The following is a 20,618-nucleotide window of genomic DNA, read 5'->3' as shown; positions in this document are numbered from 1 at the left end:
TATCCAAAAAGTATTCTTTTTTAAAAAAAGGATCCTGATCAGATTGTTGCTTAGATGAAGCTCTGAAAGCAAGATGGATCATCGTACTTACTGAAATGTTACACTGCATTATAGGTTTAGAAAGATTAAACAGTCCCTTTGATCAAATTCCACGGGTATTGGATTCCATCATAGTGGAATAAATACTAGTTTTAATTCATTTGTTTATTTTTTCACATTTTTCAACCCCTCATCTCTCTCAAAGAGGGATTGCTATTGCTACCAGTACTAGTAGCAGTATGAGCAGTAGTGTGCATGCTAGAGTGGGTTCATACAGTTTTATAAGAACTAGTTTGTGAAAGTGTGAGTGCTGATTGAGAGCAGAAATAAACCACAATGCCTAGCATGCCAGTCAGCTGATGGCAGCTCATGGTGTGGCAGCAGTGAAGCCAGCAATGCTGGTTGTTATACATTTATTAGCACACTGCTGTGCATAAGCCAAGAAAGTTGGAGCTAGTGCTACAATGTACATACTAATATTTAACTCATTGTTTGATAATTGAATATACTATATATCACACTATATTGTTATTAATTAAAAACTCTAGAAAAGTTTTTTTTCATTTTCCCTTTCTCTTTTTTCTTCTTTCCTTTTTAATTTTCTTTAGGGTTACGGTACTGTCATGTTTATTTGGTTCTGACTATATATTTATAGTTGTGTCTACAGTTTATATAGTTTTTGGTATGTACTTATGTCATTTCAAATCAAATTAAATTTAGCAGTTTTCTATGTCATTGTTCTCATTACAATGTATTGTTTTTTAAAAAAATACTATCATATTTTAAAAATTCTTTCTCATTAAAAAAAACTTGCCTAAAATAAGTTACCAAAATCCTAGCATGAGAAATATGAAATCATAGTTTAGTACACTACAGTATATTCATTTTTTTGTCAAATTATAAGGTACTAGAGCATCATCACACAATCTGAAAAAGTTATTTCAGTGTCTTTTTTGTAATATTGGTATTGCTCCAAGCTGGGGAAGGAGATGATGATAATAACCAGAATACCTTCATGGCTGCATTATTCACCTGATGGAACTAAAGAACTGCCACAAGAGAGTTTGCTTGTAGAAATGTGTGAAAACTGAGAAAATTACCCTGAGGTTTGGTTGGTGAATGCTCCCAAGATACCTTGAATAAGTACATTAAATGTGCAACAATCTCTTACAGGAACTTTTGCCATCATTGCCCACTTGCTTACCACTTAAAAATCAAAGATAATTTGTTTTAAATCAGTGATTTATTTAAAATAAATATGCACTTTCTACTGCTACACCTTCAAATTGATCACACACAGACACATCTTTGTACTGCTTTCAAAAGACTTCATCAATTATATTTTTAACCTTTATTTGTTTAATAAAACAGGACAAAAAATGGAAGGAAATACACACAAACATACTCATGTGTACACATGCACTTAAATGAACACTTATGATCTGAAATCTACCATCCTGGTCCAATTCAGGTTGGTGGATAGATTTTTTTTTAAACTTCATTTGACTAGAACTAAAAAACAGTGCTTAGTGATTCACCTAAAATCATTTAGCCATCTTTCCTTCTCAAAAAAGGACCATGTTTGCATGTCTATCTGTGCTTAGTAATATAATTGTGAACTCTTTACTTTGAAACTCCTTTTTCCTAATCTTATTTCTTACGTTTTTCAAAGAGCATCCAAGTGGCTTCCCTCTAAATTTAAGATGAAGACCCACTTCAAAACCAGAGGGTAGGTCTCATAAGAAATACACCAGTCAATTTAGAGTGCTATATTGGTACACAAAATCTCAACATAATAATTCTATACCTCCATGTGACATTTTTCACCTCTTTCAAATTGTTCTCTCCTTCTGCCCCTTTTCACGATCTTTAAATTGGTGACAACTAATGAATAATTCTCCTGCATGGATCTTTGGAAATAAATGCAAGATCTCTTAAAAATCTCATTCATTTTAGTGTCTCAGCTCAAAGTAATATAATAGTGGAAATGTCATCAACCTTTGATTGATGACATTCATAGTTCAAACTATTTCATGCCCATACTCTGTACATCTCTAGAATAACAAACATGAAATTATAGAGGTATGTAATATTATGGTACAAATGCAGTTTAGAATAACTAGGGATACAAATTATCTGTACAAAGATAAATAGTTGTCACACATTTTCCCATAATACTGGGAAAAAATAAAATGGGAAAAATAGGGGATTCCACAGAAGACAAGATCTTGAGATGTTAATTCAATCTGTGCTCTGTGTAACATTTATTTTCTATATTTGAAGGAAATGAAAAGAAACTTGCCCATCAATAGTGAAATAGTTTTTGTTTCCAGTATGCATATTCTGCAATTTGATCAAACAATGAAGAATTGCCAACTTGATCCTAGGAAAATGAAGGCAATTGTTTATGGCTTATCTGATTTTATCTGTTGTAGAAACAATATTTTTTTAAAAAAAATAAAAGCAACACCTTGTCACTTTTATATAGCAGTGTAAACAACTGGAAGACAGGTACCATTTTCAAAGAATTAAAAACATAGCTAGGTTATTTCCAGTCTACCAAATTTCTGCCTAGCCACAATAATATGATTCCCCAGCAAATGTTTGACAAAAACTCCCTATTGAAAGTTTTTTATTTATCTGATGTCTTAGTTAAGGTCAAATTTATGAAGCTTGAGTGCTTAGATTTAACCTGACACACAATTCTATTTCATAGCTATTTCATGATTTGGTACTTTTTTTTTTTATAAATACAGTTTGAGTACCATTTGAATAGAGCATTTGCCCACAGTAATATGTCAGTACAGCAAAATATCCATTATTGTGCTGTGGTTGTCTAATTTGTACTGCATCTTTCTGAAAACCGGAAGCATGAAGCATAAAAGTAGGAAACAAAATCTTCTCATAGAATCTTGTTGGATGTGTTGGGATTCTTGGATAATGCAAATATACCAAGGAATGATTCAATTCAAATTAAATATCATCAAATCCAGTGCCTCCAATTCATTTGGACAGTTTTGAAGACAATTTGTTAATTCAGTGGACTTTCTGGCTTTGCAGTCTCAAATATTAGGAAACATTTCTTTCCAGTAATATAATGGGCTTTTTCTCACATCAATGAGTATTTTTCACCTCCCAAAACCCACTCTTGGAGTAGATCAGTCTGTTTTTTGCCTCCCATTGTTTGATATTTAGTTGTAGTTCTTTATCAGCCTTATTTCCATTACTTTTAACTCCTTTTTATTGTCCCCACTGTCCCCCCCCAAATTTAAAATAAAATAGTTCCTATATAAGTAAATATACGTTGTTCAGAAATGAACTGTGGAGATCTTGATGCTCTCTGAACTTGATTGTTTGCATGCAAATGCTTCATTATCCAACTAGGTAACAACATAACTGCCAGAGATAAATTTGATTAATAAATAAATATATTCTGCCACTTTAAGTTCATTGTGTTTCTACAGAGTCATTTTTAGTGGTGATCAATAAGTCCCATCTTCCTTCCTCCTTGCTTAATTGCAGCAGACTTGTCTGCTTTTCTCCAGCAAATGAAAAATCAGGACAATTGAAATCCCATTACAGGAACTCACTGTCAACTTGACCCAACTATAAAGATAAAACACATTCTGTTATATAGGCTCTTCCAAACCTTCTGATAAAGCTGCTGAAAAATTTAAAGCCATTCTTTTGTGCCAAGTATTCTATCATTTGTATCTGACACAGATTAAGATCCAAATTTCCAGGTTTACCTAATTCTGTTTTGTTGCACCTTTAAAGTCTTTTCATTGTGACAGTACTGTCAATTATTTTTATTCCTGTTGCCCATAGTGTCTTGCATTCATCTTTTGAACGTAAGAAAACAGATTTCTTCTGCATTAAGTTATATACTTAGCATAGTTGACAGCACATTGTTAACTGGGTAGAACCCACTCTTTAAACAAGAGTCTTTTTTTTGTCAATTCAGCAAAGACATTCCTGCATGAATGGTGGCTAATGAAGTTCACTATTTTGGGATTTACGCAGTGAGAGTTATCCCTATCTTTCTTCACTTTCATTTTCAAGAGGGTCATTTTTTGGGTCAAAAGTAAAGTATTGTATTGATATCAACAGCTGTCATAACTGAGAAATTAGCAGGATGTGACATCAGCCATAGTAGCTGTAGGATTCTGTTATCATGATTAAAGGAATCTAGCTATATGATACGGGTATACTTGCTAAAGTAAAAAAGATAAAAATTGGAGAAAGATATTGTTGGTTATGGGAGGTCCAGTTCTACAAGTATAGGTAGACCTCAACTTATGACCACAACGTATGTTGCTAAGTCAGAAATTGTTTAAGTGAGTTTGGCACATTTTACAATTTTTCTTGCCACATTTGTTAAGTGAATCACTGCAATTCTTAAATTAATAATATGCTTGTTAACTGAATCTGGCTTCGTCAGTAAGTCTGCTTGCCAGAAGGTCACAAAATGGAATCACATGACTCTGGACACTCCAACCGTCATAATGTGAGCTAATTGTCTATCATCCAAATGTAAAACATGTGACCATGGGGGACACTGCTGTGGTCATGTGTGAAAAATGGTCATGTCACTTTTTCAGTGCTGTTGTAATTGTTGTGGTCCTCCGGTTGTCTGCAGAGCTGGCAGCAGAGTCAGACAGTGAGGAGGTTGGGAAGGAACATGGGCCAGTGCTGGAGTCTGGGGAAGGCTTGGATGAGGGCTCTGCTTCAGATGCAGAGAGGGGGGCCAGGGCCATTTGGGAGTTATGTGCTACAGAGTCAGACATCAGTGAGGAAGAGTGTGAATGTGCAGAGCTGTCAGAAGGCAAGAGTTAAGACATAAGAGGTAACTCTTTTGTGCGAGGAAGATGGCTGCCTGAGCTTCTCGCTCGGGCTTGAAGAGAGACGAATCTTGAAAAAAAATCGAGTCTCTGCTGTAGGCAGACTACTGAAGGGCGAAGTCTGGACAAGAGGATATCGAGAGGGTGCTGGAAGAACGAGTACCTGGAGAAATACTGCTCGGATGGCTCTGGGCGGCGCAGCGGTGTTGAGCGGTGCTGAGCAGCTTGCGGGCGGCCTTCCCCCCCCACGGACAGCACGGGCGGCAGTTTCCAGCTGATGGGTCGCCGTGGCTTGCCTTTGTTCTTGTGAGACGCCGCTGAGCCGTTGGGATGTGCAGTCCCCCCCCCTCTCCTTCTGTGGATGGTGGTCTCCAGCTGGCGGCAGTTCCAGTGCCGCATTCGGATAGCCACGGCCCTGTCTTTGTCTGTGTGGCGCCGTTGGGTCGTTGAGCGGGCGCCCCCCCTCCACCGTGGACGCAGTTTTTCAGCCTTGGATCCGGATTGCCACGGCCCTATTTTGTTTACAAGGTGCCGCTGAGCCGCTGGGTGTGCTGCCTCCCAGGGGGGTTGGTGAGTTGATGCTGGGGTGTTGTGGGTCTGAGGGTCAGGCTTGTCGCCGTTACCGCTGCCGACCCAAACGTATCCCCCCCTTCCATCGCAACTCTTTTGTTTCCGTGTATTATCATTGCTGCGGACCGACTGGTGAAATCCCAGCTTTTTGACTATCATGGCCGGCCTCTCGGCTCCTGTCGCTGTTGCCGCTGCTATCCATGGTTGTTTTAGGAGTCCCACTTTCAGATGCCTGACTGTCTTGGCCTCCCGATCGTCCCCACCCCTGCCTTTGTCCTCAGGACCACCATTCTGGAGTGAGGTGGGATACTTGAATCCACCTCTGGCCTCGCTGAGAGTCCCATATACTATTCTGCATACTATTCTGCGCCTCAATCTTTGCAGAAAGAGAAAGCAGGGGATGAACAGGACATGGGCAGGGAGTCTGCTCAGCACCTCACACCTCCCCCCAACCGACATTAACCCTCCAGCCACTTCAAACTTTTGGGCCTTGCCCTTTTTGCTGGACTCTGCAGAGGAGAAGATTAAGAACACTAAGACTTTCTCTCTCACGCAGTGCGCAAAATTTTTTAGGAATGCGGTGTGAATGGTATGTCTGATTGATGACTGTACCCACTTTTTAAACTTTATTACTGTTGTATTTTTTGTGTTTTAATTGACTTATGTGGGGGAATGCATGAATGAGTGGCTGTATTTGTGTGAGAAGATGACTGATTCGAAGGGCCTGTCGAGGAACGCGGGGGCTATAGGGGTGGGCGGAGGGACCACGGGCACGGGAGAGGGCCGGAGCATTACGGTCTTAACAGGGAGGGGCAGATATGGCGGGGACTTTAGGGCTGGCCATTACCGGGGAAGGAGGGCTCACTAGGTTACAGAGATCCCTCCTTCCGGCCCTATGAGTCCCACTCCAAGGCCAGATGGCGCGAGTAATCAGGACCCTGGTCTCAGGCTGCTGTCACTAAATGCCAGGTCTGTAGTTCACAAGGCTCCCCTCATCCGGGACTTAATCTTAGACGAGAGGGCAGACCTGGCATGTATTACTGAAACCTGGCTGGGCCCGGAGGGAGGAGTCCCCCTTGTAGAGATGTGCCCAGAGGGCTTTCAGGTGCTTCATCAGCCGCGATCCCAGGGAAGGGGTGGGGGTGTGGCTATTGTTATCCGAGAGTCTCTAGTACTTCGTAAGATCCCTGCTCCGGAGCTTGTTGGGTGTGAGTCCTTGCTGGTGAAGTTGGACCTCAAGGGTCAAGTGGGCTTGCTGTTAATGTACCTGCCTCCCAACAGCGTTGCAGCAGCCCTCCCCTCGCTCCTCGAGTCAGTAGCCGAGCTGGCAATTGAGTTTCCCAGGCTTATGGTTCTGGGGGATTTCAATCTGCCTTCGCTCGGTGAACACTCTGATGGAGTGCAGGAGTTCATGGCTTCCATGACAGCCATGGGCTTGACCCAAGTAAATCGGGGCCCGACTCACTCGGCGGGTCACATGCTCGACCTCGTATTCCTCTCAGAGCAGTGGAGTTGTTATCTTGGTTTGAGGGGTAGCGAGATCTTACCCCTGTCATGGTCAGACCACTACCTACTGAGGCTTGACTTTCGGAGACCAAACCCCCACTGTAGGGAGGAGGAACCGATTAGGTGGTTCCACCCCAGGCGACTTATGGACCCTTTGGGCTTTCAGACGGAGCTTGGTGTTGTTCCTGATACCCTCGCCCGCAGTCCGGCGGAGACTCTGGTTGCTGCTTGGAATTCAGCAGCGGCAGGGGCTCTTAACCGGATTGCGCCTTTACGGCCGATCCGAGGCAGTGGATCCAGGAGGGCCCCTTGGTTTACTGAGGAACTCCGGGAGATGAAGCGCCGAAAGAGACGCCTAGAGCAACGATGGAGATCCAGTAAGTCTGAGTCAGACCGAGCGCTTTTAACATCCAGCATCAGAGCCTATCTTCGGGCAATTAGGATGACCAAAAGAACACATATTGCCCCTCTGATTGCTTCCGCTGAGTCGCGCCCAGCCGCCCTGTTCAGGATAACCCGTTCCCTCCTAAATAGGAGGGATACGGGTGATCCTTTGCAGGGCAGAGCTGAGGATTACGTCCAATTCCTCGTGGATAAAGTTGCTCAGTTTCGGACGGACCTGGACTCCAATTGTGCAGAGCCAGCCGAGGCACCAGGGGAGAATCTGGAAGGACATCACTGGATTGATTTCCAAGCTGTTACCCCTGAGGACGTGGACAAGGCCATGGGAGCTGTAAGTGCCTCCACATGTGTACTGGACCCGTGCCCCTCCTGGCTGGTCGCTAACAGCAGGGAGGTGACACGCGGCTGGATCCAGGCGGTTATTACCGTCTCCCTTCGGGAGGGGTTCTTTCCCCCGCTCTAAAGGCGACGGTGGTGAGACCCCTTCTGAAGAAGCCATCTTTGGATCCAGCCGTCTTAAACAACTATCGTCCAGTCTCCAACCTCCCCTTCGTGGGGAAGATTGTTGAGAAAGTGGTAGCCTTTCAGCTCCGGCGGTCCTTGGAGGAAACCGATTATCTAGATCCCTTCCAGTCGGGATTTAGGCCTGGCTACAGCACGGAAACCGCTTTGGTCGCATTGATTGATGATCTCTGGAGAGCCAGGGATGGAGGTTATGCCTCCATCCTAGTGCTCCTTGACCTCTCAGCGGCCTTCGATACCATCGACCATGGTATCCTTCTGTGACGACTGCGGGAGGTGGGGGTGGGAGGCACCGTCCTACAGTGGTTCTCCTCTTACCTCTTGGACAGGTCGCAGTCGGTGTTGGTCGGAGGGCAAAGATCGACCCCTAGGCCCCTTAATTATGGGGTGCCACAGGGTTCGGTCCTGTCCCCCCTCCTGTTTAATATCTACATGAAGCCGCTGGGTGAGATCATTCGACGGCACGGGATAAAATACCATCAGTATGCGGACGATACGCAGCTGTATCTGTCCGCCCCGTGCCAACTCAGTGAAGCGGTTGACGTGATGTGCCAGTGCCTCGAGGCTGTTAGGGACTGGATGGGGGTTAACAAGCTTGTACTCAATCCAGATAAGACCGAGTGGCTGGTGTGTTTCCCTCCTACTAATTGGCCAAGTATTCCATCTCTCAGGCTGGGGGGTCAAACAGTACGCCCCTCAGACAGGGTTCGCAACTTGGGAGTCCTCCTGGACCCACAGCTGACTTTTGAACACCACTTGTCGGCTGTGACCAGGGGGGCATTTGCCCAGGTTCGCCTGGTGCACCAGTTGCGTCCCTACCTGAACCGGGAGGCCCTCACAACAGTCACTCGCGTCCTTGTGACCTCTAGACTGGACTACTGCAACGTGCTCTACATGGGGCAGCCCTTGAAGAGTATTCGGATACTTCAGCTTGTCCAGAATGCAGCCGCGCGAGCGATCGTGGGTGTACCTTGGTTCACCCACATAACACCTATCCTCCGCGAGCTGCACTGGCTGCCTATTGGTCTCCGGATACGCTTCAAAGCGCTAGTCGTCACTTATAAAGCCCTTCATGGTATTGGACCTGGGTACTTGAGAGACCACCTGCTGCCAATTACCTCCACTAGACCGATCAGATCCCACAGATTAGGCCTCCTCCGAATTCCATCCGCCGGCCAGTGTCGACTGGCGACTACTCGGAGGAGAGCCTTCTCTGTGGCTGCTCCAACCCTCTGGAATGAACTCCCCGTGGAGATTCGAACCCTCACCACCCTCCAGGCCTTCCGCAAGGCCCTTAAAACCTGGCTGTTCCGACAGGCCTGGGGCTAAAGAGCTGTTGCCCCCGTCTCGAATGGTACGACTGTTGTATATTTTTAAATTATGCATTGTTATGCTTTGTTTTTTAAATTTTTTGTCTGTATTCCCCTTCCCTGGTTGAGTTGTGAGCCGCCCTGAGTCGCCTTCGGGGGAAAAGGGCAGCATATAAATGTAATAAACTGAAACTCGGGAGTAAGGCTTGGAGATGATGGTCCCTCCCATAAGACATTAAGGAGGAGCAAAGGCACACGAGCTTTTGCAAGAAGCAACTTTGTTTGTTCTGGTCAGTTTAATTCTGAAGCTTCATTTTGACTCTGCTCCATGTGGCCTTGCAAATCTAATTGCCAATTAGGTCTTCGGCCACATTTCAAGGGAGATAAAGGTGGGTGCTTATCAGCCTTATCCTGAAAGACTTTGGCAGGCTTCTGTTGGACTCTTTACAAACTATTTGTGACTCATTACGGGCTTTGAATGAACATAATTCACAGCCATTGAAATAAAAAAGAGGGTTTGGGGGACTAAGCATGTGTTTTTTTATTGTCTCAGGAAGCCTAGGTCAGAATAGTAACTTTGAACAGTCACTAAATGAATTGTTATAAATCAAGGACTACCTGTATTCTGTTTTTCTTTATATATTTCTTCCCCAACATTTCTAATCTTGCAGTTATATTCCAAAGAAAAATGTTATCAGGGAACAGCTACTATCAAATCACAAACCTGGATATTCAGGAAGCAGGAGAAACAAAATGAGGAAAATACACGTATCAACCAGTCCCCTTCTTCCAATAATAACCTTACTGGCATCTTCCATCACTTCAAATTCCAAAGACTTTCTAAAAGACATGAATGTGAGACAGAAAAAAACCCTACTTTGTTTTCAAGAAATAAAATTTTGGTAAATCTAGGGAACACTTTGATTCCAGAGTAAAATGGAAGAAGTTGCAGGTAGAAAAAGTGTATTACACTGTTAAATCTATATCAGATATAACAAGTGCATTTATTTGAGTATTTGACCCATTCTAAAACAAACCTATGACAACAATCAGTGTATTTTGTCATCTCATGTTAAAGCAAATCTTTTATGATTTGGGCAGCAGTGCTGCTGCACACATTTTTCACATTAGACAGCTAAAGTGATAGGAGATAATTAAAAAGAAACATTTTATAGAACATATTTTTAGATTATAAAGATGCTTGTTTAGAGAATATTTTTGTAAACCTTCTTGGCAGGTGTGAAAAAGGAGACTGAGAGTTAAAAACAATCTGGGTAATCATTCACATCATAAAACTTTAAGAGAATTAAAACAGGATGAATGTTTGGCAGAAGATTAAGACACTGTATTTCTTTTAATGTTTCTTCTTAGTTGTACAGTTCAGTTGAATTTGGAAGAAGATGGCTACTTCTACAAGAATCCATAACCCCAAATAGATTCTACTGGTAAGTGAAAAAAATATTTTTTCTCCTATCACACGTCCTTTTCTAACAATGAACAATATAATTAATTTATTGAATTTGAGTCTTTATAATAAGCTCCCAGATATCTTCCAATGTCTTTTTAGGCTATTTTGTGTGTGTGTTTTTTATTTTATTTTTTAGAAAAAAGTTGCAATTCTATGACTGCATACTTTTTTGAAATGTTCTATATACCGGAAAACCAAAGCTTTGGTTCCTGTTTATGTAGCCATATTGTTTAATGTAGGAATATAGTTTATGAATACATGAATGTTTTAGGACCATGATGGAGAACCTATGGCATGTGTGCCACAGGTGGCATGCAGAGCCATATCAGTGGGCACGTGAGCCATTGCCCTAGCTTGACTCCAGTGTGCATGTGTGCACAAGCGCGTGCTGGCATGTGAGAGCTGGCCAGCTGAATTTTGGCTGGCCTGCCCATGCTGCCCTTCCCTTCCCAGGAGTCTCCAGTCAATGCCAGGGCTCTCACAGAGGCTCTGGGAGGGCATTTTCAGTCTCTGGAGGGCCTTTCCTGGAGCTTGGGGAGGGCCGTTTTCACCATCCCCAAGTTCCAGGAAAATCGCTGGAGCCCGGGGAGGGCAAAAACTGGGCCCATCGGAAGTCAGAAAACAGGCCATTTCTGCCTCCCGAGGCTCCAAAAAAGCTGTGCACGCATGCACGGGACAGCAGGGAGAGTCACGTACGCATGTGCAGGGGGAACAGTATGGGAGGGGCTTTAAATTATGGGTGTGAGCACACATACTTTTGGCATCCGAAGTAAAAAAGGTTCACTATAACTGTTTTAGGATAACACAGAGGCATTTATAAATACTGATATTAAGGAGTCCATTGTAATATTCTTTCTGAGATTTTCCCCCTGTGAAATAATGTATCATATTTTTCAGAGTATAAGACACACCAGGATATAAGACACACCAAGATTTTAGAGAGGCAAATTAAAAAAAATTGCACTCTTCAGACCTCCCAAAAATGGCCCATTTTTCGCGAAAACAGACCTAGGTTTTTTTTTCAAAGGAAGGGTATGAATAGCCTTTAGGAGACTTGTAGAGTGCTCCAGGGGGGGGGTCAAAAACGAGCAAAAAGCGGCCCATTTTTCATAAAAACAGGTCAGTTTTTTGTCAAAAAATGTGGAGGTATAGCCTTTAGGAGACTTATAGAGTGCTCCTGGGGGCTGGAGGACAAAATTGAGGAAAAAACAGCCCAGTTTTTGCTCATTTTTGCCCTCTTCAGCCCCCAGGAGCTCTCTGAAAGCCTCCTAAAGTCTCTGCATGGCCATTTTGGTGAAGGGATGGGGTTTTGGGAAGCAAAAAATGCTGTATCCAGTGTATAAGATGTACCCAGATTTTCAGCCTCCTTTTTGAGGGAAAAAGATGTCTTATACTCTGAAAAAATACGTTATTTTAAATAGTTATCTCCACATTATTTTCATGTTTTCTTTACAAGTCCCGAAGTTATCTGTGGGAAAGAGAAAAGGAGTAGTTTTCTGATATCTTCTGAAAATTTAAAATAGTTGATTTAGATAACAATTTGACTGCCTTAGATTCATATGTTTTTTTTTACATTTGTAGAAATAGGGGCAAAGAAAACACAGGATTGAAAGAAGAGAATAAATACAAAATTGGCAAAAGAAAAAGAATTACTTTATGTTCAGTTCTGGAACAGGATTTTCACAATTCTTTCCAAAACTACCTTTAAAAATATACCCTATGATGAAATATACAGTTTGGGAGAAAGATGTAATCACATACAGTTTAGATAGATAGACAAAACTACCACCTTTAATGAGTTTCCAAGTGAGTTCTATAATTTTACAGAAATTGCTGCTTGCCATATTTCTGTTGTCCATTCCTTCTGTGTTCCCAATTTTATGGGAAATAAAATTGATGTTTTGATGTTTGTTTAGCACGCTTCACCATTTTGGGTTATAAAATTAGTTTCAGTTAACAATTTTTTAAAAAAAGAATATAGATTTTGGAGTCTCTATGTTTGATTCCAGTGTGAGTTCTTTATACAATTTTTCATATTGTTCCAAATTAATGTATAAACATTGAATGATATTCCATCTTTTTCCTTGTAGAGTTTCTTGATACTCTTCTACTTCAGAAGGAACTACTAAGTACTTGGTTAGGGTTCATAAATATGTAGATTAAACTGTCCTGTCAATTATAATTTGAATGGTGGTGTTCCTATGTGAGAACATTTCTACTGGATTTTTCATAATACTAGATGAGTTCGTCGGACAGAAAAGGAAAATGCCAGGAACAGGTATATTTAAGGTTTAGGCAATATGAAGCATGTTTGAATAATATGGTCTTGATTATTTATTACAGATCACACTTCACAGCAATTAATTAAATGGCCATAAGATATAGTCACAGATTATTAATTATATTATTTAATTGAATTTATTAAAGCTATCCATGCCAGATGAGTATGGGATCATATAAAATTTCATACTAAGTTAAAACAGTTAAAACAATTTAAGTTTCTCTTAGGTAGACTAAAAAATCACTAATCCATTTAGTGATCCATTTAAATATCATTACAGAAGATCTAGTGTATGAGTTTGTCTGTATATATTCAATTTATTTTACACTTATTTGTTTACAGTGTGGTGGTTAGATTTGATTGTGTTCTATCAAGTTGGTGTCAACTGTTAGAGACATCACATAAAGTTTTTCTTCCTGATAATTTATTCCTAACCTGATCTTTCAGATCTTTCAACGGTTTACCCATTGCCATGATAACTAAGTACATTTATCTTGCTGCTGGTCATGTATTTCTTTTTTCCTCCTTTCACCTTTCCAAACATCTACAACACTAGGATCTCACATAATGTGTCTGAAGTACAATAATTGATCCTGGGCATGTGTGCCTCTAGTGAGAACCCAGTGTAATGATCCATTGGTTTATTTACTTATCTGTCCACAATATTCACAGAAATGTTCTCCAAATGAATGTTCAAAATTTCAATACTCTTCTTATTCTGCTTTCCAACTTGAAGGATCTGGCTATTCTGTGATAAGGTATTTTTACAGTGTTTTTAACTTGAGTTTCTTTCAATCAACATCTATTTCTGTTTCATGATCCTGTATCTTAGCCCCTTCCAATATTATGCTCTAATTACTCATCTACTTTCTGCAAATATCTTATCATATCATGTGAAAAAATAACTAAGACCTTTTTTTATTTTCACCAATGCTTCTTGTTTTAATGGCTACATAGTAATTGTTATTACTCAATTATAATTTCCAAAAATACACTAAGAAAAAAGCCAAAAATGGAGACATCTATCTAATGAAAATCTTAATCAGTCTCCTAGAAAAGCATTTTGTTCTTGGTTGGCATAGTGGCGGCCACACACCATCCTTAGTGAAGCATGCAAACCAGTTTCTGTATTTCCTGTGTCAGATAAGAAAAGCACATCTTTCTCCTTCTGTCCTGGCCACTTTTTACAGAGGTACAATTGAGAACATTTTAACAAACTGCATCACTGTTTGATTTGGTGGCAGCAGTGCCTCAGGTAGAAAGTCCATACAGAGAGTGGTAAGGACAGCTAAGAAGATTATAGGAAGCTTGCTTCCTATTATTCAGAATTACTGCTTATAAGTGCTATGTGCTTAGAGCTCAATGCATTGTTAGCAACCCCCCACACCCACTTCATGGTCTCTTTCTGTTGCTCCCTTCTGGGAGGATGTTTCTAATAGGACTCCCAGATTTTGTAACAGCTTTGTTCCCTATGCCATCCGTCTAGTAAACTCTCAAGATTCATTTTTATTGCCATGTACATGTATACATCCAAACTAGATTGTGTTGTTTCTCTGTGTCATATAATTTATGTGGGTATCTGGATATTTATTTATTTATTTAGTCATGTTTATGTGATATATATTGGAGGTGGTGACACTTTGAGAGCTGCCTGCAATGCAATTTTATTTTAATGTATGCCAACTAGTGTACATTCAAAGTGACAGTAATGTTATTTTCTTTCTAAAGTTTAGAACTATTTGTCCTATGAAGGTAAACTTTATTCTAAATTATCCCATTCTTTTTTAGAATGTTCTCACACACAACCCTGATATCTCTGAAGTAATAAGCAGAGGTCTTCTTCAGCTGACTATGTGCCATTTGGAACTCAGATCATCTTTTAAATCAACATTTTCAGCCTCAGACAATTCTTCCTAAACAGATTATCCAGAAATGCTTGTGCAGAAATTCAGCCATTGGGATAAAGGAAAAGTCACCATAAGGCTAGATAGCATAAACAAGAAAAGAAGTCATTTGCTTTGGGATTTAGGGAAGGGTGACAGTTTGTGGTCCAGATGGTACTATGCTATAAAATTGACAAACCCTGAATGTCATTTTTCTTGCCAGGGAATTGAGTAGATGAACACTCAATAAATGGGGAAAGACAGGGAGATGGAAGGGAAAGCAAACAGAAATAAGCTCAGGGTGAGGAACTGATGAGTTGAAAGTAAATGCAAAAGCAAATGTGAGGTCAGTAGTGTAATTGGTTGGATTATGTCTTCTGAGGTACAGTAGAGAAGCCAGTCCAAAATCCTATTATATTACCCAAAGTATTCTATTCCATAAACTACATTTCTTTGAAATTTATCTTCAGAATAGAGCTATTGATGAAGAAGTGTCCTGCTCTTCAGTAAAAGATTTCTGATCTAAAGTCCTGATGTCATCACATCTATTCTTCCTAGTCCTAATAGAGTTCAAACAGTAAATGTGATATGCACAAATAATTCTGTTGCATATATCAATAAATGTAAAAAATGGTTATAAGAGAAGGAGGTGCTGCTCTTTTCTTCTACAGTCAGACCAAATGACTTGTAAATACTCATTTATGTGGCATCTAAGAACACCCTGAGGCATAGTGAGAGTTTCTAAAAATACTTTCAAAGCTTTCTTTAGATTGCAACTATCATTACTAATATCGTTATTGATATGTACACTTGTTAAATAAATATATATCCAGACTGATTTGCATTCTGATAGCAACATGCATGTCTCAGAATTTTAAAAGCTACTTTTAACAATTTGACCTTACTTGTTAGACTGAACTTAATATCTTCTTATCTGTGAAATCAAACTGATGATTCAAGGTGATGTAGTTATGTTTGCAAAAATTACATATAGTAAGTAAGATCTTTATTACGGTCAAAGACCAGCAATATACATTAGTTTTTACACTATATTAAAAAATACTAACATTAAAATATAATTAAAAAGTATTGACATTAAAAGTGGATAATAACATAATGGTCCAAAGATTGTTAAAGGTATGTCCAGATAATTGGTACAACATGGTACCATACTTCTGTAGCCAATTTTTTTCTTATAGACATTGCAGCAGCACAGAACTTTGCCACTGCATACGGGTAACCGGGTTAGTGTCCTGGAGGAGAAAGCCTAGATAAAAATTGTCTTCCCTCCCTGGCAATCTCTCTAATAAAGGGAGAATATGTGCAGACCTACAAGCTCTGTATAGCTCGCAGTGTAATAGAACATGTGAATTATCTTCCACTTCTCCTTTACCACATATACAAACACGTTCTGCTATAGGTGTTCTCTTATACCTGCCCTGCAGGAGTGCTGAAGGAAGAATGTTAAATCTGGCTCTGAAGAAAGCTATTCTTTGTTTTGGGGAGATCAGGTCATTTAGAGCCGAGGTGGCGCAGTGGTTAAATGCAGCACTGCAGGCTACTTCAGCTGACTACAGTTCTGCAGTTCGGCGGTTCAAATCTCACCGGCACAGGGTTGACTCAGCCTTCCATCCTTCCGAGGTGGGTAAAATGAGGACCCGGATTGTTGTTGGGGGCAATATGCTGATTCTGTAAACCGCTTAGAGAGGGCTGAAAGCCCTATGAAGCGGTATATAAGTCTAACTGCTATTGCTATTGCTATATCTTGCTGATTCCCACACACCCTGTTTGATTCTGTCCCTACTGTGGAGAGGCAACCTATTTAGTTCTTCTTGGAACTCCATGTCCCTCATTCTATTAATTACTACTTGCTTTGCTTGCTCAAAGCCTAGGGACATTAAGAATAATGGTGAGAGCCGATAAGAGTCCAGCTTGTGATCAATTGCTTGTTTCCAGGGGGAAGGGAAATTGTCAGTCAACACTAGTGAGAACAGTCCCTCTGGAAAGAAATGCATTTTAAGCCAATAAATGATCATCATCTTCCAGGCTCTTACTTGAATTTGAGGCATGCCTGTCTCAATTCTTAACTGGGCATTTGGAGTTCCATTGGGTGCAGCTAAGATGGCCCACAAGAATTTTGTTGGTATGGTTTCTAACAAGTCTCTCTTTGCAAGGATTCCTGTTTGTGCCCCATAAAGAATTTGTGCCAATGTTTTGGCCTCAAAAAGTTTTAAGGCAGAAGGTACTAACTGACCTCCACCTGTATAAAAGAAATGTTTGATTGCATTTGAGGACCTAATGGCTACTTGCAATGTGTGATCCAGGTGTGCCTTCCATGTCCCTTGCGAGTGGAAAACCACACCAAGGTATCTAAATGTTCTAACCTGTTCCAAACTATATCCTTCCAATTTCCATGAGTATTGGCTTGGTCTTTTAGCAAAAACTAAAATTTTTGATTTATCGAAGTTAAGGACCAGCTTGTTTTGCCTGCAATAGCCGAGTGTTGCCCTAATTGCTCTCTTCAGTCCTATGGGGGTTTGTGAAATGATAGCGGCGTTATCAGCATATAAGAGAATTGGCACTGCGTTGTGCTAGGTTAGGAGGATGGAAATCAGGATTCTGTAAAAGATCAATCAGGGGATTAATATAGAAGTTGAAGAGGGAGGGGAACAGGATGCAACCCTGCTGTACCCCTTTTTGTACCCTTACTGAGCTGGTTAAACTCCCTTGGGGATTGCACCTCACTTTCAGGGTGGAATTGGCATACAATTTTTGTATGAGGAAGAGGAGGCGTTTATCAATAGTGGTGCATTTTAACTTCTCCCAGAGGGTGATCCTGGATATTGAATCAAAGGCCTGTTTAAAATCCAGGAAGGCCACAAAAAGAGAGGATTTCTTTTTATGTGTGTATTTTTGTACTAAATGGTGGAGTACCAAGATATGATCCACCATCGATCTTCTTTCTCTAAAACCGGCTTGTTCGTCTTTGCTTATCCCCCCTGAAATTAGCCAATCTTGAAGTTTATAATTTAGGTGTTTGGCATACAGTTTACTAATAAAGCTTTGAAGACTAATGGGTCTGTAGTTGCCTGAGTCATTTCTATTCCCTTTTTTATAAATTGGTATGATAATTGCTACTCCCCAATCTCTAGGCATATGGCCTGTTTTGTCTATAAATGTAAACAGTGATGCTAAAAGTGAAGCCCACCAACTGGCATTCTTTTTAATTATTTCTGGCAGGACATTATCAGCTGCGGGTGCCTTATTAGCCTTTAGGGCTCCAATCAACCGGGATATCTCTTCTGGTGTAACGGGGCCAGTGAGGAGTGTGGTCCAAACTAGCTTAGCTCTCCTTGGTTACATAGTCAGGATCTGTATAAAGCTCCCTAAAATACTCTTCCCAGGCATGAATCAGAATCTGATTTGTTGGGGGTAGGGGAGGTTTTTCCAGTCCCCTGATGATGTACCAAAAAAAGTATGTATTTTTTGTCCTGACTGCTGTAATTAGTCTATGCCAAGACTCCTTCAAGGCCGCACTTTTCTTTTCTTTTAGAAGGTTCTTATATTGTGCTTTCAGCTGCTTTAAGTAGTAAGTGTGCTCCTCGGAGGGGGCACTTTTACTTTTCTTGTATTCCTCATTATATATCTTTTTTAGTTGAACAAAATCTCTATCAAACCATTTTTTTTGTTTTTGAAACTAGCATTTTGGGGTGAGCTAGTGATCTGTTACTGAGAACCGAATTCAAGTTTAAAATTAAGGATTCAAGATTTGGAAGGAGGCTAAAAATGCCTTCATCTTGAATAACATCTGTATGGTGAGCTGTTTGAAAGACAGAAGGATCCGCTTCCAATTTGGGGCCTCAGGTAACCACTCCACAGCACGGAGGTCAATCATGGTCCTGTGATAGTGAAGAAGCTGAAGTCCATTGAAATGGATTCTAAAAGCTATCCTTTGTGTTTGTAGTGAGCGATGTGATTGTTGTAATTGAGGGAGGGATTCTTTCCTGATTTCTTCTTTATTGATACCTTTTCTTCTCATTGCCTTGTCTGGGGGGGGGGGACTGTTTTTCTGAGAGGACTGCCTCCTTTTATCTGTCTCTTTAACTGTTCCTCTGGCTCTTTGCTCTATTTCCTTTTCCTTATCCTGCAAATGGGAGTTAATCAAATCTTCTGCCAGAACTTTAGTGGGAGTACTTGGGGCCCAATATTGTATTTGAAGAAAAACAGCTAAATCTTTTTTCAATTTCATTTCATTTTCCCTTTATTTGTATGCCGCCCTTTTCCCTGGGGGGACTCAGGGCGGCTCACAGTTCAAAAAAAGGGGGGGGGGAGACAAACAATTTTCCAACATGAAGACAATACAACATATTAAAAAGAAAACACAACAGTCACACAATTCGAGTGGGATTAGACTCTTAACCCCAGGCCAGCCGGGACAGCCAGATCTTTAGAGCGGCGCGGAAGGACTGGAGGGTGGTGAGGGGCCGAATCTCCACGGGGAGTTCGTTCCAGAGGGTCGGAGCAGCCACCGAGAAGGCTCTCCTCCGGGTAGTTGCCAGTCTACACTGGCTGGATGATGGAATTCGGAAGAGGCCTAATCTATGCGATCGTATCGGTCTAGTGGAGGTAATTGGCAGTAGGCGGTCTCTCAAGTACCCAGGTCCAGTACCATGAAGGGCTTTGTAGGTGATAAGTAGCACCTTGAAGCGCACCCGGAGATCAACAGGCAGCCAGTGCAGCTCGCAGAGGATAGGTGTTACGTGGGTGAAGCGAGGTGCACCCACGATCGCTCGTGCGGCCGCATTCTGGACTAGACTCTACATCATGTTGGATGGCAATAAATTGTTCAAATATTGAAACCACCGTTTGCGCTGTGAGAAGGCATTGCTTTGGCATGAACTCGGTTGAATTTTCCCAGGGTAAACTCTCCATACTCTGAATTATCTGGTTGTTCTTTGCCTTTTTAGTCTTTAACTTAGACTCCATAAAGGAAGTTATTGGGCTACTTGTTTGTGATAAGAGTTGGCTTTCATTTTGTTCCACCACCACCAGATCGGAAAAGTCTAGTAAATGCTGATTTGCCATATCTTTTTGGCAGTCCTGTTCTAATCTCTCCAGATTGTTGGAGATGGGGAGGGGGTTAGTTTTACTTACAGATCTCTTGCCAACAAAGAGCTCCTCAATTCTTGGTTGTTTTGCTGTCTTCACTGGAGGGAGAGATCCTGGGCTGGTGCCATGGCGTTTCTTTCTTTTTCCCATGCTTATTTAATTCTTCGGCAGAAAAGTTTTTGTTTGTATTATGTTCTACGCTGTTAACTCCACCAAAAAATGTTAATTAAATAAAAAAGAATCCAGTAGGAGTACTAAAAATAGATAAAATAAAATAAAACTGGGAGGCACTACTGCAAACACGCTCCAGCTGCACCGGCTGCTGCTCCGCCCCTGCTCCCCCACATATAAGTAATTCAAGTTTTTTCATTACAATGAGCATTTGCTGGAGGCTGATGTAAAACTTGCCAATCAAAGTGACACCATGACAGCACATCTGGGGAAATCATTTGGTTGAGTTGAAATAAAAAGCCACAGTAAAGGACAAGTTCATGGGAAAATAAATAAAAATAGATACATTTCATAGCTTATTCATAGAACAAGTGAGTGTGGGCTGGCAGTTTATCTGGAGCTCCATAAAACTAGGACTTCATGAAACATTTTTATGGCCAAGTGGTCTTTGATTTAAGGAAGTCTGGGTCAAGGTTAGTGCCTTAGGGTAAGGTGTTCCATTGCTTTTGTATTTGA

General features: G+C 41.1%; 1 protein-coding gene across 3 annotated transcripts in view; it reads left to right on the top strand.

The window, feature by feature from the left end:
- Positions 1 to 20,618, top strand: part of LOC106537730 (VPS10 domain-containing receptor SorCS1) — a 565,787-nt gene that overhangs the window by 374,050 nt on the left and 171,119 nt on the right. For all 3 annotated transcript variants that reach the window (XM_087725812.1, XM_087725810.1, XM_087725813.1), the window contains exon 5: positions 10,562 to 10,635. In XM_087725812.1, the coding sequence (XP_087581938.1) occupies positions 10,562 to 10,635 (74 nt within the window). The remainder of the gene's footprint in view (positions 1 to 10,561; positions 10,636 to 20,618) is intronic.

The sequence above is a fragment of the Thamnophis sirtalis genome, unplaced genomic scaffold (genome assembly GCF_051295495.1).
Source record: "Thamnophis sirtalis isolate CommonGarterSnake01/CBP01778 unplaced genomic scaffold, rThaSir2_p1.2 scaffold_11, whole genome shotgun sequence".
Taxonomy (NCBI): domain Eukaryota; kingdom Metazoa; phylum Chordata; class Lepidosauria; order Squamata; family Natricidae; genus Thamnophis; species Thamnophis sirtalis.
Note: the sequence above shows the minus strand (reverse complement) of the source record. Positions and strands in the feature narration are given on the sequence as shown.